Source organism: Anas platyrhynchos, chromosome 21 (genome assembly GCF_047663525.1).
Source record: "Anas platyrhynchos isolate ZD024472 breed Pekin duck chromosome 21, IASCAAS_PekinDuck_T2T, whole genome shotgun sequence".
Lineage (NCBI taxonomy): Eukaryota > Metazoa > Chordata > Aves > Anseriformes > Anatidae > Anas > Anas platyrhynchos.
The window spans coordinates 3,307,846-3,330,128 of NC_092607.1; the positions used below are offsets into that span (position 1 = coordinate 3,307,846).

A 22,283-nucleotide genomic window follows, 5' to 3' on the forward strand; every position below is an offset into this window, starting at 1 on the left:
TATAGATTGTCAACAGTTTCCTTCCCAAAATGATAGAAATGGATCACAACCCCATTGTGACTGTAGTAGGAACCTCAGACCTGTTTGTGGTAGCAGATTAAAAGGTCAGCAGCTATTGATCACCAGGGACACAAAACACTTACATGGAGAAATGCCAACCTTGATTTTCTGATGACCACAAATCTTCCCAAAGACGCTGTGGTATTTTAGGGTATAACTGTTACAGCAAGTCTTAGAGTAAGCCTGAGCACTCCGCCTTGCAAGACTGGGTTTAACGCTGATCTAATTCATTTATGATCTTTAAGGATGATCCTTACAGGTCCCTTCCAACTTGGGATACTCTATTATTTGTTCAGGTTCAGCCCTAAAATTGATCAAAACATTTTAATTTTTCCAAGCTCAGAGAAACCATTTAAAGAGTGGAAACAGTAAATGCCTGTTAGATGAGCAGCTGCCTTGTTAACAGCTTTGCACTGAGGACACAGCAATTTCTAATGATACTAGTAATATTTTTGGCTAAAGGAATAATTTTTTGAGAAAAATGTAGCTTTGATGGCTCTTTTATTATTAGCAAATAAATTTTACATAGGCATTGATGAAAAAGACTGCTCTGTCAAAGAGATGGAGCAAAAAAAAAAAAAAAAGGAAATTATGGAGCAATATGGTGTTAACTTGAAAGTGACTTTAGAGAAGAGTGTGAACACTTTCATCTTGCAAAAATTGAACTGAGTGTTGCTGGTCCATTTACATGGGACAGGTTTTTCAACTGCAATGTTGAAAGAGTGTACAAGAACACATTACAAGACTATTCAACTTACACAGTACAAGAGAAAGCACAACACAGTTATTGCTAATAATGCTTAGAAGAGGCAATTATTTAAATGTATTTAGCCTTTGTGAATTTGTAGTAGCACATTTTCAAATTTTTATCCACTTTCATAATTAAAATAACTTTGTGACTTAACATTTTAATACATAAGCTCTTCAGTATCTACTTAGCTTTAAAAGGACTAGACAAACATTTTATGCAAACACAGTGTGTAGGACTGTTTCACTGAATCCCCCTTACCAAAAACTACTGATTTATTTATTTATTTATTTTTGCAATGATACCTTTGTTTCCCAATTGTTTTTTCTTGGCAAGAGCTAAATAGTCTTCTCTCCATTAAAACCAAGCTGCTGTGTGAAAGCAACAATGGGCGCTAATTAGCAGTATATCCTTACTGTGACGTACTTTGTTGCAATTTTAAGTACAGCAACTTGGGAAATTGCACCCGTGATAAAATACGGAGTAGGAGCTGGTGTCTGTTGTGATGCCCAGTCATACCCAAATGGCTTTTGCATTTGGACTTGGACATGAAAAATACCAGAGGTTTTGTCCCTTTAACATGTGGCTAGGATTGCCTCTTTAAGGAGCATTTGATCTGCCTTCTCTTAAAAAAAATAAAAGAGAAGGAGGGAAAAAAGGCATTTAAACATTGAAACCTATTTTCTGGTTAGAAATAGTGAAGAATGAAAGAATGGTAGCTTAGAATGGTACTACTGAAAGCATACTCTGTCGAGGATATTTTTTGGTGTCGTTAACATTGGATATTCAAAAATTTAAACACCTTATAGCAGGTTGCTAAAACACTGAAATTCAAAATGGGAGAAGGAATACAGTTTAAAAACACTATTTTTTTCATTTCTAGTTGAATACAATTTATTATGTTAGAATACTGCTAGTGGTACACAAAATCATTTGTCTGAGAATAAAATAAACTCTTGGATAAGTATTCACCATCTGTATGATTTTATTCAGTTCTAATCCAGAGATTAAATTAATATCCTAGAGATTTTAATTTGCTTTAACAACTTAATTTTCCCCAGCCTCCTTCCATGGGATGTTCAGGTTCTTGCTCAGAAGTTCCTGGTTATTAAAGAAGTATATGAATCCGATCAGCAGATAAAAGGTAGCAATACAGCATGTCACAGCCACAAAGATGAAGTTGAGTATTTCCAGATTGGTAACTACCTCTGGAGCAGTATTTCTTCATCTGAACTTAAACAGAGGAATCATCTATATAAAACTACTTAAATATAGAAGCCCTTAAGGAAGCTATTACATTGATTCACGCTTGTTCTGTTGGTTTCTATCTGCAGACAAACCAAACAATTATGTGGTCACTTCACAAAACAAGAAGATTATGTGAAGTGATACATACACATCGTATCCCTTTCCTGCAGTTAGGCACTTCTGGAACCTCTACCATTTGTCTTTATACATTGAATCAGAATAAAAATCCTATTTTAAACTTTGGCCAGTAAGTTAAAACACTATTTTTATTTGATCCTCAGGTAATAGAATAATTGCAGTAGATTTCTACATACAGCTACATTTAACCCTGATGTATGTTACTAAAATTAATGTTCTCAATTCTCCAGCCAAACAGCTACCTTGCTAACTGCAGATTCCCCAGCTGAGTCAGACAGGATTTATCTCAAGGAAATACCAGCTGTCTAATCAAAAAAAAAAAAAAAAAAAAAGTCTATTTGACACAAGGTGAGCCAGTATAAGAGCTTCAGCAACAGCACTGTCATTACAATTAGAACCGACTGCAAAACAAAATTCAATTTTAAATGCAATTCAAGGTATGGGAATGTATTTTAGTATCATGGAACAAACATGTATCACAGTGAATCTGGGCTGCTGCTCATTCTGTAGGCACATTTTAGGTATCCTACAGGTCAGCATTCCCAAAAATAAATTTTGCACAGATACTTCTTTTCTTTAAGATCCATCGTTCTTAGTTTCAGGATGGAGATCATGAAAAATCATGTTTCTTCCTTTGGGAAGTCAGGATTTCCTACTAACAAATATTTTGCTTAAAATATTCCCTGACCAATTTTTATTATTCACCTTTAAGTGTTGCAGTTTTTCATCTCAAGCATAACAAACTGACCCATTCAAGAAAGCACATAAAAGTCCAAAATCCTTGAATAAACATGGACTACCCAGCTACCCTTCTTCTTATACATCATCTTTAGCATGCAACCTGTTACTTAAAATAGAAAACTTATGCAGCAGTTGTTAAGCTTGATAACACAGCACTGGAAAAGGTTTCATTTGTTAAAGTTTTATATGCAGCACATCTACAAAGCCACTTCTTGGGATCTTATACACGGCATTGAAATGGGACATTTGACTGCATCCTTTCAAAAAAAATTGTGGCACGGTATTGCTCTTTTTACAAGAGCCATTAATAAGTGCAGCTGTATGTATACTAGTAATAATAAGAAAAGGCTTTAAGAAAAGCAATGCAAAAGCTGCTAGAATTTAGACACTGGCTTAAGGCTTTAAAATTTTAGAAAGCAGTAATGAATGCTTTCCTTTGAATACCAGAGAATACCAGAGAATAAGAACCTAATGACCAGAGTCCGTCAAAGTGAGGGAGTACAGGCAGATAGGACATTTTCTTTGGTGAAGGAAAATATACTGCCTACACTCTCTTTGCTGATTTTATTTACAAGCTGAACTACTGGAAATTTAACAAAAATATTTCCAGGATCTGTTTTCCAGAGTTTTGAGCTGCTACTTTGGAGCTTGGTATGCTCTGCATGTTTTTGAAGTAGGATGGATAGGCTTTAAAAAAGGTCCAAATGAACTAGACTGAAATGGACTGAAATTCAGTGGCTTATTCTGCCACATGACCTCTCCTATCATCCAGTAGTCTCTCTCCTCAGGAATCACCCTCAATTATAGAAGTTACTGGAAACCCCTCAGAATTAAACCTCCTTCCTCTGCACTTGGAGACAGTGGCTTAGGGGCAGCTCTCTATTTGCAAAACGCTGGCTATATGATTTAAGAGGCTGAAATGACATGGTAAATTCTGAGAAGAAATAAGGTCACTATCTCAATAATTAGCAAAACAGTTACAAGTCTGATGTATCCTACTAACCACTTGGTCATCCTTATTCCCATTTAAACGTAATTTTAAAGGGATGTTCTCTGTAGCTGAACTGAATTATGAGTGCAAAATTTCACAATTTATTTAATATACAGTAGATTCTGGAACACTCAGATTAGTAGTGTCATGTTGCCAAATGTTTTCATAGAAACATAGGGGGAAACGCATTCATTTACTAAAGTTTGTGGCAACTTAAGCAGAATCAAATAAGGTAACAGGAAGTACACTGAGGGGAACGAGGGAAAACAACCCTAACCAATGAAAATCTGATTACAAAGTCATTTTAGAACAAACCTTATATTTTTTGTTTTTATAATGGGATCATTTCTGAACAGTAAGACTGCAAGTGCATACATAGAAGCCAAGCTAATGTACACATTCAGAAACTCCAGCAAATTCTGTTGCAGTCAAAAGGTTTCTTAAAGATCCCAAACTGAAAGTAAAAAGTTCAAAGAAATAATCTAAAAAGGTGAGGTGTCTTGCAGACAGCACTTTGCTAGTACTCAGAAATGTAATCTTTATACCAGTACTAGCCTGCTAGATTACTGCAGTCAGGGTTTTTCACATTTGCCTCAGTTTTCTTATACTCCTTTGTGGAACACTCTAGTATCAGTTGAACTAAAGCATAATACAAAACCTTTAGGTGATTACATATAGTATGTAATCATTCTTCCTAGTCTTTGCTGCACAAAGCACAGAGGAGCCAAAAGAAACAACACAAAACAATAATAAAAATGATTGTAGTGCTCTAGAGAAAACACACTTATCTAGAACTCACTTTGGGTTACCTAGAATCCACAGAGACTTGAAGTCTTCCATCATGTGGCTCTTATTTCAAGGTCTTTGACAAAAGAACCTTCTCTTACATAGCACCTCAAAGATGAAGAATGCATTTAAGAGCATAGAAACAGAAGCATCTATTGCAAAGTACCTTAATGTTCACATGAAATGTAGCATTATCAGCAAATTAATGCTGCAAAAAAGCTAGAAGTTCCATTCAAAGAGAAAACTCTAAGTTGCAGCAGCTAAACACAGGCAGACCATTTACACTACTACCAATGTGATAGCTGTTTTCCAATGTTAATTGGTAAGTAGTTTCTAAGTTGTAAGAATTTGCAATACAAAGCCTCAGCCTAGCAAGTTTGTTTTAATTTTTAAATGTACAGCATTTTAGTTCTACAAATGTAAAAAAAAAAAAAAAAAAAAAAAAACAACTTTACAATGTTTTTTGCAGTTAAAATGAGCAAACCCAACTTGATTCAATAAAAATTGGTATGCAGTTAGTGTGGCCCAATTGCTTTCGATAATGCAAATAAAATGGCCAAGACATTTAGCTTTAAGACATAGCATGTGCAGTAACAGCTTTTTATGACAAGAGTTACTACACGCACTGCAAATAAGTGTTTAGGAAGTGTTGCTACAGATTACCAGTTAAGTACACACTGAATGTAGTTCACATCCAAATGACACACTGCCATGGGTCAGTCTACAGTGCCAGTTTTTGTTGCTAGAAGGAAAGTTTTGTTTCACTTTTAAAGTACTACCTCCCAAAAATTACTAGGTGCAAGGCAAGGTTATGACTCAAATTACAAGCAAACAAGGAAACTTAAAAGTAGAGACTTAAACTTTGAAATCATTCCAACCTGTTGTGCCAGGTTTCTTTTCATGATCATAACATTAGTTTAAGCTCCCATTAATACAGCTGCACTAACACACTGTGGCACAAATAACAAAATGTACCCACGTTACTTTTGAATTTCCTTGACCTTGCCAATTTTTCACATTCTCCACATTACTAAATAGTAATTATTTATATGTAGTTGATAACCATTGTACAGTTACTCCATAGCTTTACAATACCGCCCGTACTATATCACAAGCATTACAAATCCTATAAAAAAGCAGCCCCTGTAGTGGCATACAAGAATAAATTAACCAAAAAATTTAGTATTACCATTTATTGGTGACAAACACTACGTTTTACTTACATTCCATGGGGAGAAAAAATTCCAGCGTAAACAATGAACTGAAGCAGTACTTAACTTGCAAGGCTATCGTGCTTTACCTGGACCATATGCAAAAACTTTATTGCGCACAGTTCAGTGCGCAATAACACAACATCAAAAGCAACACAGTTTATATATAAACATAGGTAATTTTTTTCAGCCCTACATGGAGATGTAATTAAACAGTATAAAGCACTCAAGGAAAATCAATCTGCGGTTTTATATGCACTACATTGAGATCATATCCTGTAACGTAGTGAGCTGTGTGCCATCTATACACATAATCTTTAAAACATAGATCAGAGATCATTTAAAGTCATGTTGCATTCAAGTTCCCATACCCCCACTCAGGAAAACTAGAAATTAACCAAAATGATCAAAGTTTAAAATTCCTAAAGTGTTTTAATTCACTCAACCGTTGGATGATTAAGCTAGGTTTGCAAAAACATTGGACTTTTAAAAAATGGTGGGCACACAATTTGTTTCTAGTGAAACTTGCTATTTCAATAAAAACAAAATAACCACATACATGGATATGATCTTCCCAAGTTAGTTCACAGATAACATGTCAGTCTCAGAAGACAAAGTTTCTAAACTGTGCTATTGTTCTAGATACAATTAAGAAACTTTTAAATGAAAAATTTATAGTGTCATTTCAATCAAAACAACATAATGAAACTAAAAATTTATCACTGTTTGAAGAAAAAGCAACGGTTATGATTTAGACACTACAGTAGGTTGTAAAGACTGTAGCACTCTAAAACAGTTAGGTTACATTAATAGGAAGCATTTGATTTTCTCTGGTGCTTTCAGGTTTGGGTCCAGTCAAAAGCCTTTTTAGGCAGTGCTGTCCAGTGTTTGTCCCAAAGTGTTTGAGTTAGCCGGTTTGAGAAGAGGGTCACTTTCCATTTCTTGTTTCACACATCTACAAATGAGGAAACACCTGTTACATGTGGGATAAAACACCACTTCCACAAACAAGACACTTCTAAAATCTATTGCAAAGGATTTGCTGTTCAGATGTCAGTCTGCTTACATGTAACTGACCTCTATTTTTAATCAGTTAGCACTTTGCTAATCCCACCATTTTGGTTATCTAAATGATGAACAATTTATTTATTTTTCTGGTCAAAAATAATAATTTGCAACCCCCCACATTTACTCTGAGAGCAAGCTGTGAAACCTATACATTGTTTACACTTTACATGCAGGAGATTTCCAGAGGCTACTGTAACACTCAAACACACTGAAAAAAGTCATGTTATTTATAAATATATGTAACTAGTTTAAGCAGAGGAATCAAAGTCAGAATTCCTCTGCATCACAGCCATTACATTTTATCCACTTGCTCTCGGCATTAAGTTTAGTAACTTGCATATGACACATGAAAATTATAAACTTGATCATAAAACCTACCCTCTCATCCTTCTGATGAAGGTAACAGCCCTTGGCATTTTAACTTCTCTGGCAAAGAAAAAAACCCTCATATTTTATTTGTTTATAATACATCTTAGGGTTACAGGTTTCCATTAATGCAAGGGTAAGTCAATGGGTCACACTCACACAGACATTGGTCCATTTCCTGTTCTTGGCATCTCTGTGGTTTGTTGGTCCAACTCAGACAGCAACTTCAAAATGTTCAATGCAGCCTAAACGAAAGAAACAGCATTCAACCATTCAACTTGAGTCCATTTCATTTATTCAGTGAAACCAAGAGTGGGACCCACATGAAACAAAATAAGTATTCTAATTTTGGTAATATATATATTTTAAGATGCATAATTACGGTGGAAAAAATTCAGTGGTGATCTTGCCAACAAACAGCAAAATGGTACTGTGACTAGGGGATTCCCATAGCATTTATTCTAGCAATGGGGAAAAAATAATTAAGTGATACTACTGCTATAATGGAGAAAGAAACTAAATTAATAATGGCTCCAACTGTACAGAGCTTAGGTAAAGGACATTAAAATACACAGAACCAAGAAGTCCTTTGCAGAAAAAGACAGAAAAAAATAAAAAATGCAGTACAGATAGGGCACATGTAAATCCTTAAAGAAAATATATTTTGTCAATGCGGCATTGCTAATGCGAAAGTCACCTCCTTTGAGAACCGAAGAGACCTTTCAGTTTTATTCAGATCAATTTCATGTGTACGTCTTCAAAATATCCCTGATTAGGTATTCATCTTTCACTAATGCATGCGCCATATCTGAACACAGGAAGGTTTCTCACATCAGCTGAATAACAATGTTTAAATTCCTCAGAGGCTGTCCTTTTCCTTTCCTCTACCACACTGACTTGTGTGTGTATTCTTCCAGGAGCTCTTTACAGCAGGGTGTAGAGATAGGTATGAAAATGTCAAAAATTAAGTGATGAAGATCAAAGAAATCTCAATTGAAACACAGCCATTATAAAATTATTGCAAAATTTGTAAAAGTCAGTAAAAAAACAGTTTTTAAGTGTACGTATTAAGAACTCTTTAGTGTGTGGTCTGTACACTGGTCACCAGTGTTATAGCTCTTTCCAAGTTATAGTAGTCTGTGTACTAGGAATGTGCTACAAATATCTAATGCCTTTTATAGAGAGAGCAGAAGACAAGGTCCCTTACAGTTTACAGACTAGAAGACTCACTCTTTCACAAAGAAATATTTCAGCTACTGTGAATAAAAAGATCTTATTTATAAGGGAGCTTAACAGATTTAGACATCTCCTATTTAACAATTCATTGCATTTCTTCCCTTTTGGATTCCACTTCAGCAGAAAATCTGGTAACGTGAACCCAAGTATTGCAGTTCCCGATGAGATATCAACTCGTTCCGTTGAAGAGAAAGAAAAGCGATATGCTCTTGTGTTTTAGAAGTTCCCCTTTAAACGTTTTCTTTAATATGTGTTCAGACACATAATATTGAGATAAAACAAATTACACTTTTTGTAGACACAAAATCATGAGCATATATCAAGTGTGTTAAAAGTTAGATTAGTGTGTTAAAAGTTAGATTAGATTCTGAAACTATTTCTCAGTTATTTCAGTAACCCATGATACCTTTAACAAAACATAGTCATGGAATTGTACAGCATTTAATTGTTATCCAGCAGTAATATGAAATCTTGGTCTATCTGCTGCACCTCTTAGAGCTCACTGAAGACAAAAAGAAAGCATTTCAGCAATATTCATCATACCATATCGTGGCAAGATTCTACGTCCTTTCCAATTCCATGGCTGATCAGTGGTGGCTGAGCGGAACAGTTTATAAGAGATACAAACTCATTCTTGTTATTTTTTGGAAAGTCTTTATATTCAACCTAAAGGAAACAGAATGATTTAGTTCTTTTCAGTTAACCAGGTACAGGAAATACACCACATTTTCTAAAGATTATTTCCCCATATACACAGCCAAACCTTACTTTTATTGATTCTCTGGCAGCCAGGAAGAACCATTTACTTTGAAGTTTGAATGCAATTGCAATTGTTTTGAGTAATCACAAGAACTCTGCAAGCCTTCTGAATAACAGTTGCTACATAGTAATGATTGTTTCTGAAATCTTTATTCTGATCATAGCTACCTGCATTTATTTTTTTTCCTATTTGACTTCTTATTCCATGGAGTTCTTACTGAGAGTAATATTCATAATGTATCAATATAGAAAAGTAAATGCAATTCTAATTAAAGGGACCAAACACAACATTTGTTGTAAGCCTTGCATTTTCTTAATGTATCAAGGATTTTTCAAAAAATGATTTCAGATCAACCAAGTACACATTGTGTTCCCACATCACGACAATTTGCAGAAAATACTATTTTCAATTTCATTCTTCAATGAGACCTAGAGATTAGTGCTGAATTAAGTCTGGGCATGTAGTGCATAAATGCATATTTAAAAACCAAATAAAAGAGCTGTAAAACTCAGTACACTTTGTAGGTAAAGTAAAATGTTTACATGAACTTCAGCTTAACAAACAGCTTCAGAGTACAGTGCTAAAAAAAAAAATTAAACATACAAGACATACTAGTTTGGATAGCTTTGGAAGAACTATTGTAGATCTGTACATTTACCTGGATTCCTTGAACATTGGAAAGATAGTCCAGCTGCTCAGAGGGCCTAGTAAGTGGTCCGTGGGGTACGTGGCCTGATGAGTTGTTATTTTTTAATATGGTCTCAGCAGTAGGAGAAGTACCACCATACAATAGCTCTCTAGCAATCATTGCTGTTACGGTAGCCTTGGCAGGATTTGGGGCTGCCCTATTGAATTCTTTGGTGTGGTGTCCTTGATTGGCTCCTACAGCTTGTGCAACCTCAGGGACCATGGGAAGAATTCCAGCGGGAAGCTGCTGGTGACTGAGATAAGGCATCCTAAATTCGTCTTCTTTATTACCTGCAGAAAGGAGAGGTACCATCAATACAGAGTTTGCTAACTGCGTAAATGATTCAGTGCAACACCTGCTTTTGCCAAAAGGAGCACATTGACATCCGGGAGCAATTTCTCCACATTAGTCAAGCTTACAGACATCTCAGACAGTTGCAACCACATTCTAGATGTATCTTTTGGTTTCAGAATCATTTATTGCATGATTTAAATGGTAGGAGCAAATAATAACACCACAGAATGGCTGGAGCCATGGTTAAATATTGTAAAGACAGTAACAATGTAGCCCACAAAGTTTATACCATATATAATGAGAATGTAAACAGGTAGGTAAGATTAAATGTAAACTTAGCACAGCATGAAGCAGCAAGAAAATATCCAACCACCATCAACTGATACCAATTCATTGATCTTACAGCCTAAATTAGTTTTAAGAGGGATATCAGCAGCTTTTTCTGGGAAACTCATACATAGAACTGTGGCAAAAAGTTAGAGGTGTGCTCAAGAAAGATGGCAAAGACAATGCCACCAAAATAAACAGGAGTCAGTATTAGGGCTGAATAGATAAGTGAAGTTCAACAGGACTGAGCTGCCGCAAGACTAAGAATGAAAGACAAAACTGGTAGATGGAAGAAACGAAGAAAAACAGGAGTGATAGCAAAGTTTGAGTAAGGACTCAGGAATTTTACCTAAGATTTTATGAATGCATGAAAACATTACTAACATCCAAGTCAGTCAATCCCATTTGTTTATAATGTGAACAACAAAATTATACTAAAAGAAACACAGCATCTGAAGTATACTATCCAAGACAGAATTATTTTGTCATTGACAAACTTGCTATGACTCCTTTCAAGTTTACATTAGAGAAATCAAACTCCTCTATGCTTGGTGGCCAGGATTTTTTATTTGTTTCTTTCCAGCCAATTATCTGTAGATCCAATCACTGTAACAATCAACTGTCTGAAATAAATGCAGGCACAGATCCCTGATTTCAGGCATTACAGGCCAAGCACAGATGAAGAGGCTGTTCTGTACTAAAAGGCCATTCCTTCCCTCTAACTCTACTTTAGGAAGACCAACTTCAATCAGCAGTGACAACCTTTCCCATTTTCATCCCAGGAATAGTCTTCAACACAGTGCAGTTATTCCCTCAATTCCTGTAAGGTGATGCAACCAAATGTAACACAGCTAACTACCAAATTCAGCAACATCCTCCTCCCATTGCTACTCTTCTTCAGACAGGGAGTAGCATTTCTGGGGCATTCTTCCAAGCCGCAACCGTTCTTCCAAACCTGGAAGGCTGTTCCCAGGTTGCAGAAACACCAATCCTTTTCCATAGAATCTGCTTCCATCCTCATTTAGACCCTACACCAGAGAAACTTTCTCTTGAGTCAAAGAGGCTGATCTCTCCTCCTCCCCTTACCTTTTCCTCTCACAGAAATTGCCTCAACTTCATTTCTGCTTTTAACAGGAGAAGCTGCTTCCCTGGACAAGAGTAATGCCTGGTCCTGAACATTCTTGCACTAGAAAGCCCTAGACATCAATTAAAGCTTGCCCCAAGACTCTCCCACTCACGGTGAGAGAAGCCCAGACACTACAGGTAGGAGCAGCCGCACTGCCACCAACTGCTTGACTGACACATTAGCACACACAGGCTTCTGGATCAGCCAAAAGCTGAGCAGGAGACCAAGCAAGCCAAATACTGTACTACTTGGGAGAAATAAGCACTTTGGTATTTCAGCTAAACCCTGGCATGGTATAGATTTAGTTTGCAGGCCAGCAGTTGCACACCTCTGCTCATTATAGTATGTTAAATGACACTACTGAAGGGACTGAGAAACATGTCTTACATGCCAACAGGGCCATGCTTCTTTCAGGAAGGTTACTTACTAGTTGAAGTTTCTTCAGAGCCTGGCTCAAAGAAGGTTACTTTTCTTCCATCACCTGGTTTCTTCACTGGTGTCTTGAAAATAAAGAAGAGAGACCAAACAACATCCCTTAAAAAAGCTTTTCCCAAGTTTTCAAGATGTAGGTGATCTATCAAAATTTTACTTAAGAATTTATTATTCAAAAACCTCAACTATTACATAGCCATCAAAAAAACAAGTTCAGTGATCCTTATTCACTGAATGAATAAAACTGTCTACAGACTATCGCAGTGTTATTAGGAACACAGATGTTGAGAACTTGAAAAAGTTACTTAAGCTAACTTTAACATTGCTGATAACAGCATGCATTGGACACATACATAAAAAGGAGAAAATTAAACCAGACTTGGTATTTTAACTCCACAGTAATATCTGCCGAACCAACAGATGAAGAAAGAATGCAAGGCTTTTTCATGCTAAGGACCCACCAAAGAAAGAGACCTGTAACAAGCTTTTGTCTGCAAATATTCATAAGGCTATCTGAAACTATTGCTACCACAAAACCCTATACAGCTTACATGTTCTCAAGTTTCTAAGACCAAATACATCAGTTATTCACAGGTTGAGCCATTCTGTGAAGAATACATTCATTTAGCCTTCTGATGTGACTTTGATTTTTTCTTGCAAAATTGAAATTCTTGATGTATCCAAAATGTACTGTTATTTAGAGAACAGTCACCTCAATACAATAGTCTTCTGACTAGTGCAGACTATGAATTTACTGTCTTCAAAGCTGCTGTTGTTTAAACTCATCAAACAGTGACTGATACTCAAAGAATATTACCTTCTCTTCTGTCTTTAATGCTGGCTTTGGAGGCTGAGGTTGAGGAATTTTGAAACCTAAAATTTCCAACATATTTTCAGCTGCATTGCGTTTAGCAACTTTTTTGTTCGTGCCCATTCCTTCAGCTGTGTGTACACCAACTTTCACCTGGACAAAAGAGAAAGAAAGCAAATAAAATCTTAAGCAGTAGTATTAGGATTCACTCATCAATCACCTGCGTCTCAAGTACAGCATGAGTCACAAAATAGCTCAAGTAATTATTCTAAACAAGAAGTATCCTGCCATTTATTATCCATGATCATTGGCCTCCAAGCACAAAGCCAAACAGACATAGCATAATCAGCTGTATTTCATCATCATATCTTGGCACCAGCCTAAATGCTCAAAAGTGGCATCACAGTGGATGTCTTTTCCAGGCTGAAGTTACAAGTTTAGTGATTTCCTAATGTACTGGAAGGGAACTGATTTTTCTGCTTTGTCCAGGATACAAGAGAGACTTGGAGAACATTAGAGGATAATAGATACTCAATGTCAAAAGAACTACTATGCTCCTAGCAGAATGTTATTCTTCCCATAAACTAAATACAGTAGGAAGTTACAAGTAGACTTCTAGTGTCCTATGCTATTTTTTAAAAATCATGACTCCGATCACATTTCTTGAACCTTCATCTTCCTTGGATGGAATCTACTACATAATTTCTTAATACATTTAATAGAAATGTGGCCATAATCCTGTTAATTTTGTATATCATCATGACACTCTGATTACGATAAGCCAAAAAAAAACATACAAACCTGCATAACAAACTCCCTGCGTCTTGGAAGACCACGTTCTGTGATAAGCATGTACTCTGGTTCCTTTTCTTTCTTGGCCTGCTGTATCTGGGCAAGTCTGCTAATGGGATTCATGCCTTGACCATATTCTGGACTTGTTTGCAGCTACACAGAATAACGTTTAGGAAATAAGCCAAAAATTGTGAATATTTGGTTCAACAGACAAAACGCAGCGTGCCACTGAGCTCACTCATCTCTAGAATTTAAAAACACTAAAGCAACACTAACTTAATGAAACACCTTTACAGCCAAGGAGAAACACTCAATTTATTTGGCTCTGCTGTCATGGTTGACCACATATGACATACTGGAAATAGCTTCAGAGGGGACGTCATACGTTAGAGGGGAAGGGTTTGCAGGAGAATTTGCAGAAGTGAAAATCAGTCAAAACCCTAAACTGTAAAATCTAAGGCTTGAAAGTCAAAGCTTCATTTTTAGGTACCACCCATTCTTTTATCTCATTTCTCTTTCATTCTGAATTTACTGTTAATCATTGTAACAATGGTGAACCCCATTTAGAGTGGGAGCAAAATATTTGTAGTACCAAACTACATTTGAGTTAAAAATTGACTCAAGTGTCTCTCATCTGTCAATTACTTACAACAGTTGGATTTTCAATTTGTGTCTTACCTTCACTATTGATTTTGTTTTCTTTTTGATTCGCGGTTTCATTTTCTCAACTGTGGGAAGGGGCGGCAGTTTTTTCAGTTCTTCTAGGACTGCTATTGCAGCATTTTTCTTTGAGATCTTCTTGCTCTTTCCTTCACCTTCACCCATGAATTCCCCAACTGACACCTTAGTTACAAAGCTCTTCATATGGGGAGGACCACTTTCCTTAGTCACCTGTTTCAGAGGGAAAAACTGAGTGAAAGCGTGATAAACACTTAGTAAAAATGGTAGGGCACATTGTTTATAACAAAATTCTCTCAAACACTACGGGTAAAAAGATTTCAGATTTTCATACAATTCAGAAAATGACTACGTAAATCATACCCTAATAACATATTCCCACCCAAATAAAAATGTACTTTTAAAAGATCAGATGCAGCAAGCAGTAAACAGCATTAACATATTATAGTCATTAACCCATCTTATTTATTGAATTACTCCTCCAATATAAAAATGATTGCTCTATTTCATCAACATGTACTTCCACACATAAATTCACCTCACTAAATACATCGTGTTACAGCAATAGAACATTACTGAGAAAGCAATTATTTGGGATCCAGCAATTTAGTTTAGAAATCAAGAATTCTGAAGACATCTAAGGGTCAGCTACTTGCTACAGATTTAGTCTTAACTCCATTCATAACAAATCGTAACTTCAAAATATTCAGAGTCAAGAATTGAAACTGAATTAAGAACTTCCACCCACAACTGGCTTTGTGTGACAGTATATTTTTACCAGTGATGCTTATGCCAATCTGTTATAATTGTAATATTTGTATAAAAATTCATGAAACAGTTTTAAAAGCAATTTAGTTACACACGATTGCATTTTATTACTGTAATCATTCATGTAGTTGACTGAAGTGTTACTCTGCCAGCTCAAGAAGGCAACATGATACATTAATATTTTAATGCAACAAAGATGGTCCTATGGAAGCTATTGATTTAAGGTAACTAAAATGATCAAAGAGGGGCAAAGAGGCAGCAAGCAGCCAGGCCAAAGGGAAAGGAAAGTAAGATGCACATGAGGTCAACTCACGGCAAGAAAAGAAACCTGTCTATGAGATTCTGCAACTTGCGGGTAGTCCACATCAGTGCTTAAGTAAGCAAATACTTCCATAAATAATTTCTTTTAGAGTGAGACTTTTCTGCCTGGACTTCACACCTCAATGTTCTAATCTGTAATGTAGGTTTGTGTTATGTTTATTTACTATAATACTGTTGTTTCAAAATAACTTGGAAAAGATTGCACAGATAACCACAGCATAGTTGTTCACTCACGCTATGATTTTAGTGCATGAATCTGTGAACAGGTGGATTTCTTTCTTTCTTTACTTAACCATGTAAATTCTGAGACAATCAGAGTGACTGTCAAAGGTAAATGTGTATTCACAACTAACAAGGCATGTTAAAAGTCAGTTGTTTGGATTATTTAGAAAGACTCTACTTAATGTGTACCCTTAATATTCTAATAAAAACAAATCTAAAGCTTGTAAAATAAACATACCTCAAAATTCACAGGCAAGTTCCTTTTAAGTGCAATCTCAAAAACTTGGCTTATTTCAGATTTATTGAGATTTTCATCATCTGGTTCTTTTCCGTTAACCTAAAAGAAGCATACTCTATTTAAAATAATGATCCTATTAAATTGAATTTTATTCATCCAACCAGTTTACTGAATTCTCAAATTTGTAAGTAGTTTAACTTTTACTGCCATTTTACGTGAATGTGTATAAGTGCAGCACACATACTACAGAACTAAAATTTAGGAAGCTCATTTAAGGTGTATGTGTAAAAGCTAACAAACCTCCATATTTTCATGTGCTCATCAAAGGAAAAAACAAATAGAATAAGGGTCCAATGGGTTTAAAATCTATTTATAGAAAAACAAACTGAAGTGTTGAATGAACTGCTTTCCACATGGAAGTACCTTTATGAAATACAGTTTCATATGCTGATTGGACATTTGTACCAAAAGCACTAAGACAGTAACAGATAAGAGAAAGGGCAGGAAAAATAAAGATTCTGAGAATGGGACCAATGTTGATAAAGGATGGATTATTAGACCCTGGCATAGTCCTGTCTTTCAACATGCTCCCTGTAAGTTCTTCATCTACGGATTTTTCTCATCATTTGAAAAACATGCTATCAGGAACTTGCCTTAAATCAAATAGTGTATATTTCTGACATCTTACACCTGCTAGAAGGACAGCAGTGCCAGGTGGAGCTTACCTACAGGCACTTCTACGTATCTCCAGGTAAAATTTTGATTGTGATTCCAAAAATGTCTTCACTGATGTTGGTATCAACATGAACTAAGAGGCATGGTAACAGCAACAGAGAAATTTTAAGACTAAGTGTCCAGCAGTGATATAGGAAAGATTATGATAAAGATGAATAGCAACAATTACACCAATTATATTACACCATAAAACTGGTTACACAACCAGGTAACAAAAATTATTTAAATATTTTATTGGAGCAGCAGAAATATGCTAGAGAGTTCTTACTGATTAAAGCTAGTTTTGACAGCAAGCATCCCCAATCTCTGTTACTAGCAAGTTAGATCAGAACATGAAGGACATTTGGTTTCCACTACTCAAAGCAGCCTCTTCCAAGCTCAGAACAAAATATGGGTAAAATTAATCTGTGGTTTTCACGCCTTCCTACTGTCCCATCAGATTTTAACACTGTTCTTATGGACTGACCACATATTTCAGGTCTGAGTCACAACGTTTCAGAACACATACACCCCAACATCCTTTCTTACAAAAATAACATCTGATACTTCTGCTAACACTACTACATCCAGTCTTCGACCTCTGAGCCAGATGTGTACATAGAGCAACCTTCAGGTCTGCAAAAACCAAGACCACATGATGGCACCACTCCCAAAGGAGTGAAGAGCACCACAGCGCACAAGAAATGTTGAGACAATACCTACACTACAGGAACCCCACACTACGTCTCAGCAGGAGGCACAATGCAGGTAAAATTTGTCAAAATTAAGACTGAAGCTAGAAGTCAAAATATTCATCACCATATTCTAAAACCAATTTCAAATACAGGTGGTAGGTTGAAAAAGAACAGCATCATATTCCAGGAAAAGGATTATTCCATTATTCCATATTATTCCATTATTCCATATTCCAGGAAAAAGGGCTTATTTTATTATGGGCTAAGTGTTACGGCAAGTTTACTGCCAGCACCTATAGGAATGATCTTTAGTATCTTTAACTTTACTGTCAACATATTAGCACGATCACTGTATTTACAAATATTTTTTCCCCATCCTTATAATTTCAGATATATTCCAGCTTCTCACATTCCCACAATTTTCCTTTTTAAGATGACAGGGCAGAGCTTCTCTTTATTGGCTTAGACTTTTTGTGTTTAAAATCCTTCCAAAATAACATAAATAGTATGCAATTACCTACTACATTATGGTGTATATTCTTGACATATCATTCCAGGTCTGTTCATATGGTTTAAAACACAGGTACTTTTTTCCCCTATGTTTTTATTCAAAATGGGTAAATTAGGTACTTTTTTTCAATGTTTATACTAAAAAAAGTAATTAATTACAAAATATTATCAGACTATAACTATTCTACTATTTTGTCTCTATTTGAGTCCTAGACCAGTTTATTTTATAAATCAAAGATAACCACACCCTCCCCCCTTGCTGCATACCTCAAGGCAGATAATCTATAAAGTCTGCTTTTAAAGTAGTTTGCATGTGTGCATTCCTCTCCAAGGAATCTATGCCTCTAAATCAGAATGAGACCACAAACAAGCATTTACTACACTTAGGTTTCATCAAATTGTTCAATCCATCTCTATCAAATGAAAAGTCACACAAAGAAACAAAAGCGATACGTTAAAAACTCCTGGATAAATTGTAAAAGCAATGTACACATTTATGAGGGGTCTCCCCTTTTCTAGGAAGTCTTTCAACAAGGAATTCCTCAAAGACTGCATATAAGCAAGTTATGAAAACCAGCAGAATTGCTGATGAGAACCACATTGCTTTCAACATAGCTATCTGTCTATTTTCTTCCACGTCAAGGGGTATAAAGTGCAGCTGATATTTAACAGATAAATTAGGGAAAAAGAACATAGAAGCAATTCTGGTTTTGCTGTTTTCATGCAAAGAGTTCTGTCTAAGCATTGTGCTAGAAACCATTGCTTTCTAAGCTTTAAATCTGTGCTTTATTATCTCTGTCTTTGAATACAAAAATAACCTTGTACTGCCTCCTTGCAGCGTGTCTTAACTTCAATCATACACCTAATTTAGGGTGGAACTGTCCTTTGGAGGTTTCCTACTACAGCCTCCAGCTCAAAGTAGAAATGACTTAAAATTAGATCAGTTGCTCAGACAGGAATTTGTATAGTTGAGAGCAAATGTTATTAATTTTTTTTTCCTGCCACTTGCTTCCAGATTTGTGCTAAGAAGGTATGGGAAAAGGCTATTCTTACCCTTAAAGGATAGTCATTTTATTCAATGATTTCTTCTAAAGCATTGATTATTTTCTGGCTAAAAGTACAAGAGTTCAAGATTGTACAATCTATTTATACATGCACACGCTAATGGAATATGCAAAAATGTGTTTAAAAGGAAAATTACTGGCAACATCAAATGATAGGAAGTATCAGGATTACGTCAGCTTGTGAAATCTCGATTTGTCTCTATTGTATACACGTTATAGCAGAATCTCTTATATTGTACACTGTCATATCCCTCAAGGACCTTGCCTCACTGAATGCATAAACTAAGAGTGCTCACTTAGTGCCAAAATCTTCCTTATTTTATCTTCATCTTGTCTAGTGCAAAAAGCTATTGCAAAGATAGTAATTCCCTCAGATACTCCTAAAACCACAATAGTTCAGAACCATAAATATTAATGAATCTAGTGTTTGAGCACCACATATGAAATTAAGACCTGACTGGAGTGTTTGCTATAATCCAGCACTCTGTGTTCAAAGGATTGCTCTCCTTATGCATAGCTCTATTTCTCACTGTTCACTGTATAGACAAGTCAAGCATAAATTAAGAAAATGACAATACATGTTTCTTGTGAAAGTTCACCTAAAGTGACTTGTCCAGCGTATGTATAGAGGGGCCAAAACGGAAGGGAGGTTGCAACTGGCTTATTCACAAAACAGTTCTCCCTTCTTGTAATCTCTTGCATTGCTGACAACAGCATTTCCCTTGTCATGTCCTTAAAAATAATAAAAAGAAGAGATACCCTCTAGGTTTAGTTTCCTAACCTCTTGATTCACAGCGTTTACAATGAATGAGATATCCTATAGAAAAGAATACACAGTCACATAAAGACAATTACAGCATTTGCTCTGATGACCTCACATTACTCAACTTTAAATGCAACTCTACAAATATTCAAAAAGTCACTTGCACACAGGCATTTATGAAGTGAACAAAACTCAGTTATGTGCGACCCTATAATTTTCTGTAGAGTTGGACTCCTTGGGTCCAGTACATAAACTTCCACTAGTTAAGGTGGAAAACCAGCTGATGACAGTAAGACAATCTTTCAGGACGCTGAACACAAAAAGAGGCTATCATGCATCAGTGACATAGAATGACAATAGTCAGAAATTTAGGGCTTCCCTGCATTGAAAGGAAATATTCCCCACCCCCCCATTTGATCTCTTCTGCATGAAGACCTCCTGCTTGTCCCTGACCACACTCTATTACCATTTTTGATTCAGTGCAAAACTAATTTTGACTGTCAGCTTCTGTTCCCACAGTCACTGTCTTCCCTGATTACAAGCTTTTGTAATTCCTTGACTCCCTTGTTAGTAGCCTCCATTATTCACTAATTTACATTCTTCTAGAACTCTGTTACCTTAAACACTATCATCAGTGCCTCCTAGGCCTCTTCCCTGAACTATCAAACACGGTATTTTTCACTTATTATCTGGGCAATGCTCTCTCTAACACTAATTTTTAACTCAATGTCCGTTTGCTTCACCACACGTTTCCTCAGTTCTCTTGCTCTATCATTCCTGGTAGTTCTTTTTTTTTTTTTTTTTTTTAACCTTTTGCCAAATTCTTTGTTTTCCTTCTTTTTCAGCACATAGTCAGACTACGTATCTAACAGTTCTTACACTCCCCAGACTTTAAGTTATTAGTCCTAGCCTCCACTCCCTGGCTTCAAAACCAAAGCCTTGTAACTCAGGCAAGACTAAATACACACTTTGTAGGAATCTGTAGTCGGAGTAGTCAGTCAGCACATATAAAGAGGGTGCATGCAGTCAACTCAACCCCAGGAGCTCATGTGTATATACAATGAGACTTCCTGCCTAAGCAACTTAAAAATAAATAAATAAAATAAAAATAAAATAAAAACCAAGGGTCTTTGGAATGGGAAATGCTGGGCAGCCATAAACATATGGAGGGATATAAGTTTTCTTCTTATCATTCACATTTCTATATTATTCATATAAAGAAAAGTGTGCATGAGTTTACTACTTCCATGAACTTTCTGCCCTGCTGTTCTTTCCAAGATCACATGGGAATTTTGCCCAGGAAGCAAACCCAGATCTCTGCCTGTGCTGGAATGTAAGTACCCTGTTTAGACACTTCAGAAGTTTGCATATTATCTGTACCCGATAAGACATTAGTTCCTATCTATGTTTCCAGTGCTCATATCTGACAGAGGTCTATAGCATTGCTGTGGAAAAATACGACAGCAAAAGAATTAATATAACTTCATTTGGGAAAATTCTAGTTCCACAGAAATTATTTAAATTGTTTCTAGTGACACAAGTAGATCAACACTACTACACGGAATTAAATTTCGCAACTATCATTTTCCTCTCAATTTGGAAAAAAAATAAAATCTACAACAATATCTCAGTTTATCTTAGCAATTTATGCTTAGAACACTCAGATTAATTCCCACCTCTGGTTTCTCAGGCAAGGGCTCATTCTGCAGAACTTTCAGTGCTTTAGCAGCTGCATCATGCTTAGCAGCTTGTCTTGTTCTTCCTTTCCCATGAAACTGCTGCCCTCCAATTGAAAGCTCAACTTGATACAGTAAAGGCCCAACAGGAAATGGGTAAAAGTACCTACAAAGAGAGAGATTTAAATAAGTAAACAATTTTGCTTGCAAAAGTAAACTATCAGAAACATAAGATATGCATTGGTGAAGCTCTTGGGTATCAGGAAACACCACTCAGCATGAAGCAGTAGTATTAAAAAGCCAGATTTTCAAAGTCTAAAAGATCTTAAGGAAATCTCTCTGAAACAGCGTATCAGCATTTCTTGTTTTTAAAATATGAAAACATTTCTAACCAACTGGAACAGTGAAAGACAATATATGCTTTGACAAACTTGGCAGTCCAGCAAGTTTGGAATTCTTGATTCCAATGCTCATAACTTTGTTTAAACTGAAGCTGCAATTTAAATAGTCGGTTTTAGAAAAAGGATCAAGCTGTTTTCCTCACTTTTTGTTTTTACACAGAAAGGAAACAAAAGAAATATTTAGTTGTTCACTTCAGGAAGCTGGATATACCCAGCTTTTTTCCAGGTTTTGAAGTGCCCTTCAAAACACTTCATCATTGGGTTCAATTTCTCCTTCCTCTTCCCCCAAAAGAACCATTTAAAAAATTTGCAGTTATGCATGGGATGTACTTATCAAAACCTTATGCCTCATAAACTAGCTGTATGTCAAGCTGAATATCCGCTTAAGGGACGTTGCATTTTTGGTAGTT

General features: G+C 36.0%; 1 protein-coding gene across 12 annotated transcripts in view; it reads right to left on the reverse strand.

Moving 5' to 3' along the window:
• Nucleotides 1-1,769: 1,769 nt before the first annotated feature.
• Nucleotides 1,770-22,283, reverse strand: part of STAU1 (staufen double-stranded RNA binding protein 1) — a 35,518-nt gene continuing 15,004 nt past the window's right edge. For 4 of the 12 annotated variants that reach the window (XM_027442911.3, XM_027442910.3, XM_027442912.3 and 1 more), the window contains 11 exons: nt 21,473-21,638; nt 16,051-16,149; nt 14,502-14,732; nt 13,833-13,976; nt 13,038-13,184; nt 12,216-12,288; nt 10,012-10,331; nt 9,137-9,259; nt 7,517-7,602; nt 7,370-7,417; nt 1,770-6,878 (listed from right to left, as the gene is read on the reverse strand). In XM_027442911.3, coding sequence (XP_027298712.2) covers nt 6,791-6,878; nt 7,370-7,417; nt 7,517-7,602; nt 9,137-9,259; nt 10,012-10,331; nt 12,216-12,288; nt 13,038-13,184; nt 13,833-13,976; nt 14,502-14,732; nt 16,051-16,149; nt 21,473-21,638 — 1,525 coding nt within the window. In that variant the 3' untranslated portion in view covers nt 1,770-6,790. The remainder of the gene's footprint in view (nt 6,879-7,369; nt 7,418-7,516; nt 7,603-9,136; nt 9,260-10,011; nt 10,332-12,215; nt 12,289-13,037; nt 13,185-13,832; nt 13,977-14,501; nt 14,733-16,050; nt 16,150-21,472; nt 21,639-22,283) is intronic. The other 8 variants (XM_072026505.1, XM_072026511.1, XM_072026510.1 and 5 more) reach the window with 8 other exon arrangements.